The 17428-nt window shown below is 39.0% G+C and overlaps 2 protein-coding genes across 2 annotated transcripts in view; both read right to left on the minus strand.

The window, feature by feature from the left end:
* Positions 1 to 4934, minus strand: part of mybpc3 (myosin binding protein C3) — a gene marked incomplete at its 5' end in the record, with an annotated part of 43073 nt that extends 38139 nt beyond the window's left edge. Inside the window, 3 exons of the mRNA XM_080770482.1 lie at positions 1291 to 1518; positions 2435 to 2698; positions 4910 to 4934. Coding sequence (XP_080626608.1) covers positions 1291 to 1518; positions 2435 to 2698; positions 4910 to 4934 — 517 coding nt within the window. The remainder of the gene's footprint in view (positions 1 to 1290; positions 1519 to 2434; positions 2699 to 4909) is intronic.
* Positions 4935 to 6913: 1979 nt separating this feature from the next.
* Positions 6914 to 13053, minus strand: spi1b (Spi-1 proto-oncogene b). The gene is made up of 6 exons (XM_080760602.1): positions 12712 to 13053; positions 12166 to 12256; positions 10927 to 11099; positions 10310 to 10549; positions 9169 to 9319; positions 6914 to 7964 (listed from the first exon to the last, which is right to left on the minus strand). Exons 1-6 carry the CDS (start codon positions 12751 to 12753, stop codon positions 7663 to 7665), a joined length of 999 nt encoding a protein of 332 aa, XP_080616728.1. The 5' UTR covers positions 12754 to 13053; the 3' UTR covers positions 6914 to 7662.
* Between the last annotated feature and the right edge of the window lie 4375 nt (positions 13054 to 17428).

A 17428-nucleotide genomic window follows, 5' to 3' on the forward strand; every position in this document is an offset into this window, starting at 1 on the left:
CCACAGCCCTAGTCATACACGCTGACAGCGGCTTAGGTCCCCTCCTCTCCAGTTTCACTGCTATGCCGATGACACACAGCTCTACCTCTCCATCAAGACCATCAATTCAGCCACCCATTCCACCCTCACCACCTGCCACAGATGTAAAAAAAAAAACATGGATGCACTTACTCAACTGCATTCAAATCTGCATTTTCTTATTGGTCCCAACTCCCTCACCCATTCCACCCATGATGTTGATGAGGTGTATACTATAGAGGTATATAGTACATGCGGTTATGAAAAAATCATTAACATTGTACTTCACAATGTTAATGATTCTAGGAAACACAGAATGGGGGGGACTTTTTTTTATTATTTCCACTCAACAGATCAACATATTAATGAAAATGTTGAAAATTAGTGGAATTCCCCTGTAAGTCAGTCCTCCCATTAGTCCGACCTGTGCTGCGGGTTATAAATCACCCTGTGAGGCTTCCTGTGAGGTTAGGGTTTGGGATAGTGTTAGTAATGGTCGGACAAACGGGAGGACCAACAATATGCCACGCTACCTATAGTATAGTGCCACCCTTAGGCTAATGAGTAAGTAGAATCCATAGCCTCCTGGCATTCTTTATCTGTCTCTGTAACTACAGTAATAACACCAGTAAAATGCCCTGAGGGCGAGCTGGCAACCTCGCCCTATAAAAGGACGAGGTCGTCCTAGCTCATAGCGCGCTACGAGCTTGTAGGTCTGCTATTTTTGAAAAATCGAAGAGCCACTGACATAGAAACATAGCTTTTTCAGAAAACTGTCAGGATATACAAGACATTTTTAGAATCTGATCTCAGGTCAAAATGGGTTAAGGTCCCAGACCAGTACTTACTGTACCGTACAACTTGCCAAACCCAATCCCTACTACTCATAAGCTTAGTTGGCTCCCGGGACTGGACCCATGACCTTGTGGTCCAAAGGTAAGAGCTCTACCGACTGAGCTACCCTTGTCTCCGAAATCAGTAGAGTTCATCCTCAGAGGAGCACGAATGTGTACAGCAATTCAGCAAGGAGTTTTTGAGATATCTTGTTTGGTACCAAAGGTTTGGACTGATCGATCGACAGACTGACCTACATCTATTCAAGAGAAAATGTTAATATAATGAGAATACTTCAATAGGGCAATGTCAAATGGGAAACTGTAATTCCAAAGTCATTGTGATGCACATAAATGAATGAATGAATTAATTAATGACTTCATTCATTCATTCAGTACTTCCACCAGGCTTGGGCTTATATTATATTGTGTGACCTACCATCAGATGGAGGACCATCACTGCCTGGAGCAGGGCTGGGTTTGGGTTCTGCTGCAACTGGGGCAGGGGTCTCTCCTCCTTGTCCTGCAGCTGGGGCAGGGGTCTCCCCTGCTGTGGTTATGGGTTCTGCTGCGGCTGGGGCAGGGGTCTCCTCCCCTGATGCTGCTGGGCTTTGGTCTGCTCCATCAACTTTTGCTGGTGGGACTTTGCTCGTTTTCTTAAGGTCTACTGTATACCCAGCAACGTGGAGACAAACAGGCACAAATAAGAGGCATACAATGGCAAAATGTTCTATACCATTTTATCCATCAGTTGTCAAAAAACTAAATATTGATTAAACTATAATACAAATCCAGTATCGCTCAGTCAACTACACGCTTGTTTGTGTGATTTGATCTATTTTAATTCAATAATTATTGTCCAAATTGTTGTCAGAGCTCAAATATTCTTTGCCATGCCACCATCTGTTATCACCCAAACATTTCAGCTTTATCATCTTTAAATGGCGGAACAAGTTTCCATGTGCAGTGTGTTATCAGCTGCTTCTTATGCCTATTCTGAGCCACAGTCAAGTGGTGGCCGGTAGGTACTCATGAGGAAATAATCTGTTGCTGTATAGGGGTTAGGGTCACCTTGCCGAAGAGCAAGGTTGGTTATGATATGAGCCACATACATTGGCCACAGGCAGCCATTTATCACTTGTGGACCCACCAAGACTAACAGCCGAGTCACTGCATCTCTTTGCGTGCAGATTTAGCTCCACCTTATCAAATTAAACACACATCATTCGGAGAAGAGACAAGTATCACACTATGTCACACTTGGCCCACAGTTTGTGTAACATAATTTCACAATTATTGCATGCATTGCGTTGCTTTTCAATACATTTTCAATAAAACGTGATTGTGAAAGTGACTGTCTAGGGAAGCAAATGTGATTAAAAAAAACAATTTTAGGATTGTTGTGCTTTTAGGCCTCTGTGTTAGATGCTGACCAAGACCAAGAGATCATAGACAGTGTACATAATACATACTGTTTCCACACTATGTTGTTTTTATTGAGTACGTGCTCTTTTGACTGCATACCACACAGGTGAGTGAGTGCCTCAAGTGTACAGTACATCTGTAAAATCAAAGCCTCCCACCTTCCTTTGATATGACCTTCAGGTCAAACTTGACCTTTGAACCCCCAGCAATCACAGCATAGCTATTGGCGTCTTCTGTAGTGACCGCTTGTATGGTGAGAGAGTGGTTGTTTCCATCTGCCGTGATCACATACTTGTCGCCACTGGCAATATCCTTTGCATTGCACTGCCATTTCACTTTTGCACCAGGTTTCTCTGTTTCTGCCTCAAAGACCACATTACACCCCTCTTCTGCCTCCTGAGTCTTTGGTTTCTTGGCAAATGCTGAGACTAAATTGAAAGGGATGCATTTTCTTCCTTTCAATACTTTGAATAAAATGGCAAAGTATGACATAATGACATAATAAATATACAGCACATACTTATAACTATATATGAGAGAGATTTTATCAGGATTAATTTAGTCATCTACAACTAATTTGTTAAGCATCCTGTTTCCGGTATGGTAAAGCCCTCTAAGCAGGAGTTGAATTAGTTATACATACTGCAGCTCCTGCACTATATGAGTTCACATGAAGCAAATGAATTCCACATGATGCAAGATGACCTTATGAGTTTATATATAGAATACATATGTGCCATACTGTACTAATAAATGATCCCAGCAGCCTGCAATGGTGTCCCAGGTATCATAGTAGAGGGATTAGTTGGGCTCTATTTTTGAGACTCTGGAACCAGAAGGAATGATATGCTTGCAGCCTGAGACTTTCCGTTGTTGTGACAGCTCTCGTCATTTTCTGCTCGCAGTCATTCAATCATGTAAACCCCTCTCCTTTGGACCTGTTCTTATTTGAACTGCAAAAGTCATCAACTCCCACAAGAGCACAGCTTCATATCAGCAACGCTGAGTGCTTGGGGATGTGTGAGGCCCAATGGCCTCATATAAACTTAACCCCAGTCCAGCATCTCTGGCCAGACACTATTTATATATTATATAATCTTTGCATTCTGGCCGTTACAAAGCCTGTCTATGAAGATGTCAATTTAAAATCAATATCTTCCACATATAATATATTAATTAATACAATATTTGTACAGACGTTTTCATCAATTATTTGTTTTTTTACTACATTTTAATTAATTTCTACCTATTCAATATATACTGTACTCATTAGTCATTGCACATTTAGGGTTGTTCTGCTTTTTGTTTTAATCAAGGTTCTATATTTTATTCAAATGTAAAGCCAGTAAATATTTTCGTAAAAGCTCACGAATGAAGTGAATAATAGATGGTGAAATAATACAGTGTTTACATAGCCTAATCTGTCAATCTCCTTTTGAAAACCTGGTATTGAGTTTCCTGCTGGTATTGAATACAGTGTAGTTGTTCAGCAAATCCCGAACGCTACAGCACTTAGCACACACACACAAATTGACTGTTTGGGTTGCATTCTGTCATCTGATATGTAAAGCTTCTCACTAAACAAAGGCAATGCATTCTCATTGAGAGAAAATAACTGTGTAAAGTCATTTGTCAAATAGGAATCCTGTCAGGAATTTTTAGATCAGTGGTACACCATGAGTGATGCTTATTTTGTGAATGCAATGATGTCGGGAGCATAGCAGAGCCAGTCGTGTCTTGTCCCACCATAACTCTTACTAAACATGTGTTCCCTAGCTGTTCCACGAGTTCCTCTATAGTTAGCCAATCAAATAATCAGATCAAACAAGCTACTTATTAATAACCCATAAAATCATATGTTGTAAAACAAGGATTTCGGCTGTGATGTATTCTCTAGCCTACACTATTGGATACTTGGGATGTCTAACTAAGCCAGGAAGCTTAGAAAGACATAAACTAGTGGAACTTTGTGGGTTTCAACAAGCCGAAAAAAACAACATAGGCCTACAGTATTATTACATGTTGCTTACAGTACAGTATGTGTTGCTTAACCTTTCATGATTCCTTCCTAAATGTACAGATGTTACGTCAATTATTAAAATGAGGGTGTTTTGGCTGTTTTATGCCATGTGTACATAAAACAGGCTGTATTGACATTACTTTGTACAGCTCTCAACAGTTTCTAAAAGTTTATGTTAGAATGAAAAGTTAGATGCTGCTCTTCATGGCTGTCAAAATAACTTGGTCACGTGACTTGATATAGCACATGACATACACAATACAGGTTACAGGAGACAGTGAATTATTTAAAATATATAATACGGTGCAGATAAAGTATGTAAGTTGTCATTGTTCATCTTATTCGCATGCTTCTTGGCACTCAAAGTTCCATATAGGCTTGAAAGGGCTGTGGCCCAAATGTTTCTCACAGATGGTTGTTTGCAATGTTTGACATTTCTTACACTTAAAAGAAAATACACAAAAGCCTGGACAGATTCATGTATGTGTCTACATATTAAAACTAAGTATTGGGCAGTTCTAACACCAACACTACGTTAATAATACATTTGGGATTGTTGGGAAAATGTTAGTACTGTTTTAAAATCAGCTGAATGTAATCATTATGAACCTACCTGCTTTTTTGGCTGGCTCAGGCATCCTTAATTCTGTAGTCTCCTCCACAAACGTAACTGACTGCTGTCAGTCTTCTATGTACCTCAATGCCTTTGCCTTTAATAGAGAGGCCTCCCCTACCATCATAAACCGCACCCTCCCCTGTGTGACACTGTCTAGACCCAAGCCCTTGTCTGAACAAAGCAAAGTAGCAAACCCCAATGACCTCAGGCAGGCCATATTTCAACCATCCTTTCTTCCAACACCTCTGCTGCATGACAGGCCTTGAGAGGGAGGGGCCCTCTTGGAAGGCAGGGGTTAAAATAGAATAGACATGTGCTGAAAGGTGCTGCATTTCACCCCAGCCCCCCTCAAAACAGGTAGAACAAAAAAATGAATTAAACTGTCTGTCTGCCTGCCTGCCTGCCTGCCTGTCTGCCTGTCTGTCTGCCATCCTGTCTGTCTGTCTGTCTGTCTGTCTGCCAGCCATGTGCACTCATTGAGTGTTTATTACTGAGACTTGCCTCAGTAATAAACACTCATTGATGTATTTGAGACCAATACTAGACCTCTACTATATCATTCTATTCTATTATTATAATATAATAGAATGATATAGTAGAGGTCTTGGCCTATTCCATATAATGAAATTCAAAGTAAAGGAATACCAGTACTGCTTTGTTATGTGTCGCTCAGCAATATTACATTTATGTAATAATGTTATTCATGTAAAATAACTCATACCACATTACCAATTTGTCAACAAAGTTTCCCTTTTCTGTACTAGATGTCTGTAATACAAACTGCTATTCGTGAGGGTGCTATCCCCTCCTATGCCCAGCTTTGTGTGTTTGTGTGTACCACATTTTAGATGATTTGATTGGCTGAGCACAGAACGCTATAGCCCCTCCTATATGCCCAGCTTTGTCTTTGTGTGTACCAAATCTTAGATGATTTGATCGGCTGAACACGGACTGATGATGTATGACGAATGGGCGGACAGATTGATTGACTGACTGACTGACGGACTGACTGCTTTCATAGTAATCTGCGACCTACTGTCGCAACTATAGTGCAGTATTGTTATCAGAGTACTTGGAGGAGTCGTATGGAATTCCATATTTGGGCAAGGGTGACATCATATTGGATGGGACAACAGCAACTTATGTTCCTGCAGTACTATGAGATCATCAATATGATGTCTGTCATGATATCAATGTTTGCGTATAACCTCCATGTCACGGCAAAAACTGCAGACAGACGGAGATTTGTTAAATCAATTGTTATTTTCTTTTATTAGTTTACAAAACCCAAACCCTACCCAGTTAGTACATACAGTGCCAACAAATGTATATAAAAAAATAAATGCCCACTTCTAGCTTTTAAATACAGACTAAAGAAAATGATACATACAAGACATAGTTTTAAATTCTGCTGTTTTTTGTGCATGGTCCAAATACAATGTAATTCATATTTGTCAGCATCACAGAGCTGTGTCAGCACCATAGACTCTAGGTCAGCACACAACAATATTTACACCCTGCGGCAAAGCTTTCATGTACCCTAGATGGGGGGTGTGTGGGTGTGTGTGTGTGTGTGTGTGTGTGTGTGTGTGTGTGTGTGTGTGTGTGTGTGTGTGTGTGTGTGTGTGTGTGTGTGTGTGTGTGTGTGTGTGTGTGTGTGTGTGTGTGTGTGTGTGTGTGTGTGTGTGTGTGTGTGTGTGTGTGTGTGTGTGTGTGTGTGTGTGTGTGTGTGTGTGTGTGTGTGTGTGTGTGTGTGTGTGTGCATGCATGTGTTGGCATGCATGCGGGCAGGTGGCCCTGTATTTTCTCAGTAATCCTAAGTAGATCTCAGTGGATGTCCCCAGTGTTTATATGCAGTATCACCATGGCGTAGGGCATACTGGATGACTGGCCACGTCCAAATAAAAACTGGGTGACTGCATGCATGGTCACTTCCATCTCAGGGCGATATTGCAAAGTATAAAGGATTGCACTGGGTTTGAGTAAATGTACAAAACTGTGATAATAATAATAATAATAATAAGATAATCATCAACAGCATTTGTTTAATTTTTTTATTTTAATTTTAAAGATTTTATGTGAAATACAATGGTATTAACAACAAATTAAAACTGATTTATACTTCAGCAAAAATCTATGTATTTCCAACAGAAAGAAAGTCCCTGGAGTCACTATAAATATCCTCGAACTATTAAAAGCTTCATTATGTACATTTTTAACAGCTATACATTCAGTAGAGAGTTTCATGAGATATGTGCATTTAATGCTGGAGAGTTTTTTTGTTTCTTTAAATATTGTGTTTGAATCAGTTATAGTGTATAATGAAAATGAGAACTTAAGTTAGTCCAACACAGGAGAGTCCAGAAAGTATGCAAATGAATATGCAAATTTGATTTATGAGATGTCTGAGGCCATCTAGTGGCTATTGCTTTTCTGGAAGATTCTGTTGACAAAACATTTACTAATGAAGGTGTGGTGATGTGGTGATAAATGACTATAGTCTTAAACTGGTACAGTATGTTAAACAGATGAGTCATTATAATTATGCTCAAACCATTATTGTGCAGTAGTTATGTGGAAAATACTGTGTAATGAAATGCATAATGGATAATTAGCCCACTTCTTAAAGGGACATACAGTGTCCTACCTTCAGTTGATTCACATACTGTTGCTATACAATATTACGCTATTTACAAGATCAACAACATGGAATAAACAAAAATGAAAATCATCCAGATACAGTATCTGCCTTAAACATATGGTTTCCTTCCCAGCACCTCACCACTGAACTGGTAAGTGAGCTTCTTCTTTATCTTCTTCACCTCTCCAGTTTTACCATAGTTGCGCAGAGCGCGAGCCATCTTTTGATAAGTCATTTTTTTGCGGTTGCCCTTTTGGAGCCCCCACCGGTTTGCGAGAGCCTCTTTGTGTTTGGATGAGAACTGGAATATCCCTTTGTCATGATCCACCCACCAGATACTGTCCTTCATGTCGCCATCTCTCAGTAGGTTCAGCAGGAACTGATACAGTCGGATCTTCTTTTTGTTGCCTGCTGGGGATTTTAAATAGGTTATCCATGTTAGTGACTACAGATTCAAGTAAAGTTGTTCCTCAGTTAACATTGTTTTCAAATATGATGCTTTTTATGGTCCCGTATAAAGTTTCATAGTCAGCCACACTGTATGAGATTGTCACATTGAGGTGCTACTGTATAACATTTTCATCTTTATGTTTTGAACTGTAAATTGTAGAATCAAAATGGATTTGCATCTGGATTGCTTGAATCCAGATGCCCACTGTATCTTTTGTCCTATTAATGTTGAACTGTAAACCTAAAATCTAAATATATTTTTTCCCTAGATTCCACACCCACAGATGTTCTCCCCCGTACATTTAGAGTAGCCAATTATTTATTACCTACAGTAAATTAAATGATTTTGTCACATTGTGTCCCTCACCTGCCGGTGAGGAGCCCCCAACAGGAGGATGCCTTACACACTCCCTGCTGACAGGTGCCACGTACCCCAGCCAGGAGTAGGCTACATGCAGTAACAAATATCATCATCCCCATCTAGCTTCTTTTGTTACATTAAAACTAATTATTGCTGTTTACCAATTTAGTTTCATTGTATTTTGTCTCTAATGCAGTTTATCATTAGTCAACTACAGTTCAAATGATCAAATCTATCAGTGGAGATTAAATAAAGATTGCCAGGGATTCTTGTTCCTTACTCCTCACTATTTTGGGGGGAACATTCACCAACAATAGGCATATCTACAAGCTCACAACGTGTTGCAGCTTGTAGATTGGTTGTTTTTCAAGATAGATAAGATAGTTGGTTTAGAGGGGAAAAGAGCTCCCCAATTATAGGGGCAGCTCATGTCCAGTTTCCTATGGAGGGTTTAAGTGGTTACCATAGCTCACCAACTGTGGCAGAATGATTCTGAATGAATGTCTATAGTTACTAAGTATGGAGAGTTTAAGTGGTTATACCTAGCTCACCAGCTGTGGCAGAATGAATGTCTAGTTTACTAATATGGAGGTTTTAAGTGGTAATACCTATAGCTCACCAGCTGTGGCAGAATGAATGTCTAGTTTTCTAATATGGAGGGTTTAAGTGGTTACCTAGCTCACCAGCTGTGGCAGAATGAATGTCTAGTTTACTATAATATGGAGGGTTTAAGTGGTTACCTAGCTCACCAGCTGTGGCAGAATGAATGTCTAGTTTACTAATATGGAGGGTTTAAGTGGTTACCTAGCTCACCAGCTGTGGCAGAATGAATGCGCTCTCTCAGACACTCTTCATCAGACACCTCCAGTGGTGGGCTTCGTCCTCCATGCTCCTCGTCATCAGAGCTTCGCTCCACCGGCGATTGGTGTGTGTAAACGGGTCGGAAAAATTGAACCTTGAACACATAAAAACTTGATTGTTATTGATTGAAATTATTCTGTTTGGAGACACATCTTGTGCTTTACACCAACTTCACACATATTTACACAATTTTGTCTAAAAGCTGTCATGAGGAAGAACGTGTAGAAACTCAGCAATTTATATAGGCAAGAATATCCCACAGGAATTCAAAGCCTTTGACATAGGCTAATGAACAATAGACACAAAGGGCTATATCTTGCACCTATTTTGAAAAACCTTTTAAAATAGTTCAAAAAGCTGATCTACAATTAAGCTCATAACGTGTCAATGTAAAAAGGCTAGTTGAACTTTAAAATTGTTTCTCAAAATAGTAAACAATGGCAAATAAGTAATTTTTATACTTTTACATTCAGCAGTCACATTTGAAGGCAATATATAGTACATAACAGTGGCAGCCAACTTCTGGTTCCATTGACCCATTCATTTTAAAATATTGATATCAATTATTTTAATGCTAGAATGAAAGAATCTTACTAAATCATGAAAAAAAAATATTTTATACTATTTATAAAATAGGCTACCCTTGTCATTGAACTTGGTTCAGAATCCTTCATTTGTGAAATAATTGGTGAAATTTAGCCCCACCCTTCTTCTGATTGGTCTTCTATGTTATAGTTTCTATTTGCCATAACCTTTGAACAGATTGTCATACAGTCCACCTCACTCACTGGACTCATTTGCAAATCCTTTTTCATTCAGTAGAGTTACTTTGCTCTGCTTCCAGTTCTAATTGGTCTATATTTGCCTGTAACTTGCACGCGGGAGGGCCCGTCATCGCTGCTTGCAGCTTTAACTACTATTATTGCTACTCTATTAACTAACCCGTTTTTATTATTATTTTATTTGATATTTGGTAATACTAATTAAATATCTGAAAATGTTGTATAAAATTATATTAACAGAGAGGAAGTGTGCAAGGATTGGAACATTACTCTATAATTTGTGTGGGGGGCTGGGGCCTTACTGCAGGTTTCTGTATAACATGGGGATATACCCCAATGTTAGGATCCGACAGGTCATGTGGTGTGAGGTTGGGGTTGTGGGGAGACTGCTGCAGTTCTGTGAAAAAGTTCTTCGCAAGGTTTTCAAATTGTACGCGGTAGAATTCTTCAGACAGTACGGGGCTTCGTCCTCCATGTGCCTCGTCATCAGAGCTTCGCTGCACCAGCGATTGGTGTGGGGAAATGGGTCGGACAAATTGCACCTTTGAACACATTGAAATTGAAATTTGAAATTGTGACCAGGCACTTATAGACACTAATAGGGTGGGGGGAGAGATGCATGGGGCTATGGGGGGGGGGGGGGGGGGGGGGGGGTTTACATATAGGAACTGCATGCTTGGAAGATGGGGAGGTATGGGGTGAGGGTTGGGGGTTGTGGGCATGGGGGGTTTGGGGGTATAGGGGGCTTTCATGTAACAACTGCTTGGAAGATGCATGGGGAGATGGTCCAGATATCCATATTGTGCTTTTTCTAGTGTATATACGTATACAGTATGTAACCTACAGTAGCCTATGGATTTTAACTGTTGTTATTGTTGTCAGGTTGAAACAGCCTATATTTTGTGGTGGGGGGCCTTACTGGTTGCTGTATAACATGGGGATATACCCCAATGTTGGGATCCAACAGGTTCTCCATGTCATGTCGTATGAGGTTGGGGTTGTGGAGAGACTGCACACTCTGCAGTTCTGTGAAGTGGCTCTCCGGGAGGGTTTCAAACTGGTGACCATGGTGAGGGTGGTACTCCCAATGATCTGAACAGAGGAGGACAGACATGTTACCCTTTTGTTTAACAGTGCAATATGTTGTTCCAAATCGGAGCACATTTTGAGACATCATGAGAACATTACAAAAATGACTGGAAATGTATTCAGTTGCAGATTTTTAGCTGAAACATTAACAAAAACACCATAGGGAGCTGATGAGTGTGCTGTAACAAACTAAAGTGAAAATAATATATCAGCCTGATATGAAGCTCTTTCCTGTTTCCATGTCATTGTTAGTATCGTTTTCAGTATGCATCCATTTTAAGGTCTTATATGTTTTCTCCTAAATTGTCAAATGCTGCCCGTTGAAAGAACTGAACACAAATGTTATAAATTTAACTAATGACATGATGTACTCATATTGTACAATAAATGTGTATCATAGAGTACATCAAGCATCAATTTATTGTACCTGTATAAAAAAAACTGTTTATACAATAAAATGATCAGTGTTAATTTATCCATTTGTAACTCAGAGAGTGTACAAATGTAACCTAATGGGTCCATTTAGTTACATCTACATACATTTGTTAAACCACCATGCACTGAGATTTATTTAAAAAAAAATCATGATGAGTGCAAGATGACTTTCTTTTTCAATAACGCGACCAACGCAACAACAACAGAAATGTTGCATTTTGGAAACATACATTCAAAGCAGTCGATTACAAAAGAAAGTACAGAACCGCTCCTCTATTAACAAAACCCCAAGGGCCGAAAGTTGTTCTATGTCTGTAGTTTTTAGCGGCAGACAGAAATGGCATCTGTTTCCTGTGCTCCATACAACACGGTGTGGTAGAACCAGCTGCACCTACACTACACTACATACTGTTTCTGTACAATTTACAGTACAGAAAGATACAGCCTTGCCACATAATACAAATGTCTTTTAATCATTTTATTAAATTATTGATGAGTGTTTATTTATGAGTTGATTATTGAGATAAGGTTATTTTCCTTGTCTGTCCACAATACACTGGTTTCTTTTTGCATTGGTATATCATTGGAATAACCAGGGATTATTATGATTCATGTTGAGTAGAGTGAATCTCACCTGACTGAATATCTCCATCGAGGACATATGGATTATATGAATATTCTATTTGCTGCCTGTAGATTTCATTGTCATACATTTCTTCTGTTGGCTGCAAGGGAAAATAAGGAAACTGTAAGGAAACTATTTATTTTATGACAATATCAAACAGTATAATTAGTAAAGATAAGACTTACCTGCTATTAGTAATTTAATGTTTATATTGTTTATCAGTCAACTGTGCCTATCTGCAGTTTTTGGACATGATAATGCCAAAATAAACATGTTTTTGTCACCATTGACATACAGTGAAATACATTTCTATAGGCATATATATTTAATATTTTCTAATGGATTATTGCATAAAGCCAAATTACTGAAATGGTCAAGATCATCACAAATAATCATTTTGAAATGAATTATTTCTGAAAAATGCTGGCATCTTTTGAATGATAATTTTACTGCTTGCATTTAGCTTTTAATGTCTATCATAAACATTGATTTAACCCTAGATTACTGGACTGCACTAGGAAACATTTGAGAAAAGAAAGTATTTGTTGTACTCACAGGCGAGATGAGGTAGCTCTCCATTCTGTATGGATGCAACATGGAGGATTCTTCTCCGGCCAACCGACTCCGTTTGCTTGCAGTAAGTAGTCTCTCACAATATTTCAAAACTTCTGCACCGTTGCACAATGTTTCAAAATTTCCTCTCACTCAACAAAACCTCCCAAATTTTATATACTAATTAAGTCTCACTATTCTTTGGGGCCTTCCCGGCCTTCTGTTGTATATAAAAAAGCTGAATTAAATAAACCCCTTGGTTAACGGTTTGACTGTTAAAATAGGAACTTTTGACTTCTGTAAATCTATGCGGTTGGGAGCACCAGAGTGTGTCTGGCAAAGGTTCCTGGCTATCAATGACTTGACAAGAGGTGACTATAGTCACTCACACATATAGTGTTGTCCCCTCCCTCAGCAGCCAATCACCATGAAGTGTCTTCATGGTCAAACTGGGCTTGAAACAAAAGTGATATCTAAACATCAACATATTACCCAATTGGTGTTTCAACATTTTACCTTGGTGAATTTTTGCTCACCAAAAGCATTCCACATGACACCAAAAACATGAACATGATGGCTACTGTAGGTAGCACAGTGGCTAATTATCTGGAGCACAATGCAATGATTACCATGTAAGAGCCCAAATGCAATAGTAGGCTATATTATTAGTTTAGTTTAGTTTATTAGTTTTATTTGTACCAAAGACTGTAAACACACACACGCACGCACGCACGCACACACACACACACACACACACACACACACACACACACACACACACACACACACACACACACACACACACACACACACACACACACACACAGACACAGACACAGACACAGACACAATAAATGATATGTTGTTTTATAAAATCCCTTATTTGCATCTCACTTATACATATACCAATATAGCAAAAGGTTACTTGTCATAATGTCACGTTTGGCAAGTATGCTTTTCAACCACAGATATGTGACTCGTGAGTCGTGACCACACATGATGGGAACATTTCCTACAACTTTAGGAGAGTGCTAATTCCATTGAATCTCTCTCTCTCTCTCTCTCTCTCTCTCGCACACGCACGCACATAACACACGCGTGACAGACAGACAGGCAGGCAGGCAGGCAGGCAGGCAGGCAGACAGACAGACAGACAGACAGACAGACAGACAGACAGACAGACAGACAGACAGACAGACAGACAGACAGACAGACAGACAGACAGACAGACAGACAGACAGACAGACAGACAGACAGACAGACAGACAGACAGACAGACAGACAGACAGACAGACAGACAGACAGACAGACAGACAGACAGACAGACAGACAGACAGACAGACAGACAGAGTTTTAAGATTAGATGAAGACATGTTTTGTAACCCCACAGATGGAGATTATGATTATCAGGGAGAGGAGGAAGCGAAACAATTCCCAGGGGAAATACAGTCCTACTGCACCAAACAGATAATGATAACGATGGGCATCTAAGGTTACATCAACTATACTTCATGACTCTTTGTTTTCTGTTTAATGCAAACATTTAGCTTGTTTCTGATGTCACTGTTATGCTGTGTGCTATGCACTGGACTACACAATTTAGAACAATCTGATAATGCATCAAATAATTTTAACAGCCATATTTTGGTATACCTGCATTAATTTTAAAAGGTTAAGGGAATATTCTGTTTAATGTTCTGTGTGTTTAAGAAAAGAGGAAGGTTACATAACACCGCTATAGGACAAGTGCTCAAAATACTATTTTTCCCCACATTAAAATAATCCTGGAGAGCAGGTGTGTTCAGCATCTATACCGTAATGAAGGTTTACTCCCATGGCTGTGAAGACATTAGTCACACAAAATCACTTTTAAACCACAAAATATCGAAGCAAATGTATTTTATGAGCACCCAAGAAGGAACACTGAACACTGGTCAGCTATACATTGATGTACAATGGTCAGCCCTTTTACTTGATCAAATTCATATGTTATTGCAGGGGTACAAAAGAGCTATTTTTGCAGTCATTATACATTATCAGTCGGTAAAATAGAAAGAAAACTTTAAATATCAAAGTATGTATACATATATTGTAGTACAAAGTGAGTAGGCTTTCCTTTGTTTTCCCATCATACTTTGTCATGCTAGTTTTGTTCATTCAATTCAAAAAAGTTGTGTCCTGTCAGTTTGATTTCCTGTTTAACTGATACCATAATTGTCATTGTCCCTGTTGGAGGAGCTGCTAAACCACACAAACTGTGGCCTACCCTAGCTGGCCCCCATGCTAATCACAGCTGTCTACCAAAACTGATGACATTTTCTAAATATATTAATACACAGTGAACGTTTCTGCTTGCCCAGCATTATTTTAGCCACAGTTATTTCCAGTGGCGAACCCTATTTTGTAGATGATTTTTCACATGTTTTGCAACGCATACAGCACAGCAAAGACTATAGGCCTACTGTAGGCCTAAATGTGGTCTTCATTCAAATCATTTCTAGCACAGCAAGGGTTCTCAACGTTTTTGGCTCGAAAATGCTTTGGCCATGTATCGAGACTCTCGCCCCTCCCCCCTCCCCACCACCAATACAAATAGACCGCTACAATATCGCTACCAACATGGGGGTCGGTGGTCGCGACCCCCATGTTGAGAACCCCTGAATTAAGGCATACAGTATGTGAGTGGTATGTTGCAGGTGACAATTAAAGTGATCATTATATTGTCTAATTGCACCTGACTCAACATTAGCTGCTGATGTTGTGGTTCTCAAAGTGGGGTCAATGGGCCCCATGGTATCCGGACGGTTACAGGGGTTCCCCATCATAATTAGGAACAGTCAAATTTGACTATTATTTCACTGGTTAATCCAATGAAAGAATGTATAAAAAATGCTTTTCAGATAATGGTTTCACTCTCCACTGTTACTGTATCTCCCCACCTAGAATGACACAACAACATATGGCTACATCCCGGGCTGGCACAAGCTCTTTAGGCCAGTCCACACCAATGATTCGTGACACAACTCCTTGCAACATGCAACTCCTTGCAACTATACTAACAGGTTGCAAGGAGTTGCATTGATATGGACTGGCCTTACAACGGTTCTGTGGCAAGGAGTTGCATTGGTGTGGACTGGCCAGTTCAAATGTGTCAATTTGGGGGTCCTTCACGTGACATATTGTGTGGTGGTAGCCCTGAGGCTATACAATGCCATGCAAGATCGCTCTGTTCAGTCCATGGGATAATCTGTGATTGTGATGTATTACCCTGACGTATCTTGCCCGGTACCTGTATCTTAACTGCTGTGCTGCCTTGGCGACTGAATAAAGGTCTTATCTTATCTATCCTAGTGTGCTGGTACCTGCTGATCCTTTTTGTTATCTTTTGTGTCATTATCAGTACAATTATGTTAGAATTAGTATCTTGTTGCTACCAATTTATTCTATCTATCTATCAATCTATCTATCTAAATGCAAATAGTAGTGCAGTTACAACACCCCAATGCAATCCATTTCTTTATTTTAATTGTTTTTTTCTTCTTCTTTTAAACACTTTAGTTTCATTCTTTCGAAACCATTTTACAGCACCCAGTCATGTAAAATTGTATATCAATGGTCTGTGTGTGTGCTGTGCACAGAAAGACTCCCATAGCACCATTGAGACCTTCAGGTTCCAAAAATTCAATTAAATTAAATTAAAAAAAACATAGGCCTACGTTTACATTGCCAAAGCAAAAGCAAAAAATCTAAAACAGTGACTGCATTGTGTTTAAACCCTGGACCGTAAGAAACTCATGATAATACTTTCACTTCTCTTTAATGAATAGTTGAATAGAGAAAACTTTAACGCAGTTTGAATAGGTATTAACGTATAAAGTGAAAGTACAAACAAAAAAGCATAAAATGTAATTATAGTTACTAGTTACACATGGATATCACATTATTGCAAGTGGATATTGTAAATACCGGTATAGTATGCACCAAGAATACAACACATATAGTTTAGTTAGTTTCATTCTGAAAGTGTAGAAATAGACCAATCCATTTTTACACTTTATTGACTTTTACAATTTATCGCATCTGCTTTGCATGGATCTACACTAAGATCAGCAACATTTATTTCCTTTTAATAACACACAAGACCTTTGAGATGCCATTATTTCAGTTTTAGGCTTAGAGGCTTATCAATTCCACATGCATGCATGTACACACACAGACAATGACCATCTATTAAAAAAGAGGAACTATGAAATTATCTTTTAGATTCAGTTCTTTTTTTCTGTTGCGTATTCTAATCTCCATTTGTGTCACTGTGCCTTCATATTCATGGTGATCCAAAGAGTGTTTTGCCTGTCTAGAATATTTCTGTAATTTTATTTATATATATATATATATATATATATATATATTCACTTTATTTCTTTTTAAATCAGTTTCTCCTTTAACTGCATTTGAAAAGACTAATTTGTATCAACACACCTTACAGGAATATATAGGCCTACATTCTCCTGATAGGCCTACTGTATATTGACAGACTAAACACATTAAATATGAAATACATATACTGTACAATGTACATGTACAGTATACATTATAGTAGCCTATACCTGTATGTGCACTGTACTGTATTGAGTGAGTGAGAAAATTAAGTTGTCGCCTATGATTTTTTTACAAGATGTCTCTTTAAGAAAATCCATTGATTGTTTCTACAAGCTTACAT

This window comes from Protomyctophum bolini, assembly GCF_963924005.1.
Source record: "Protomyctophum bolini genome assembly, chromosome: 1".
Classification (NCBI taxonomy): Eukaryota; Metazoa; Chordata; class Actinopteri; order Myctophiformes; family Myctophidae; genus Protomyctophum; species Protomyctophum bolini.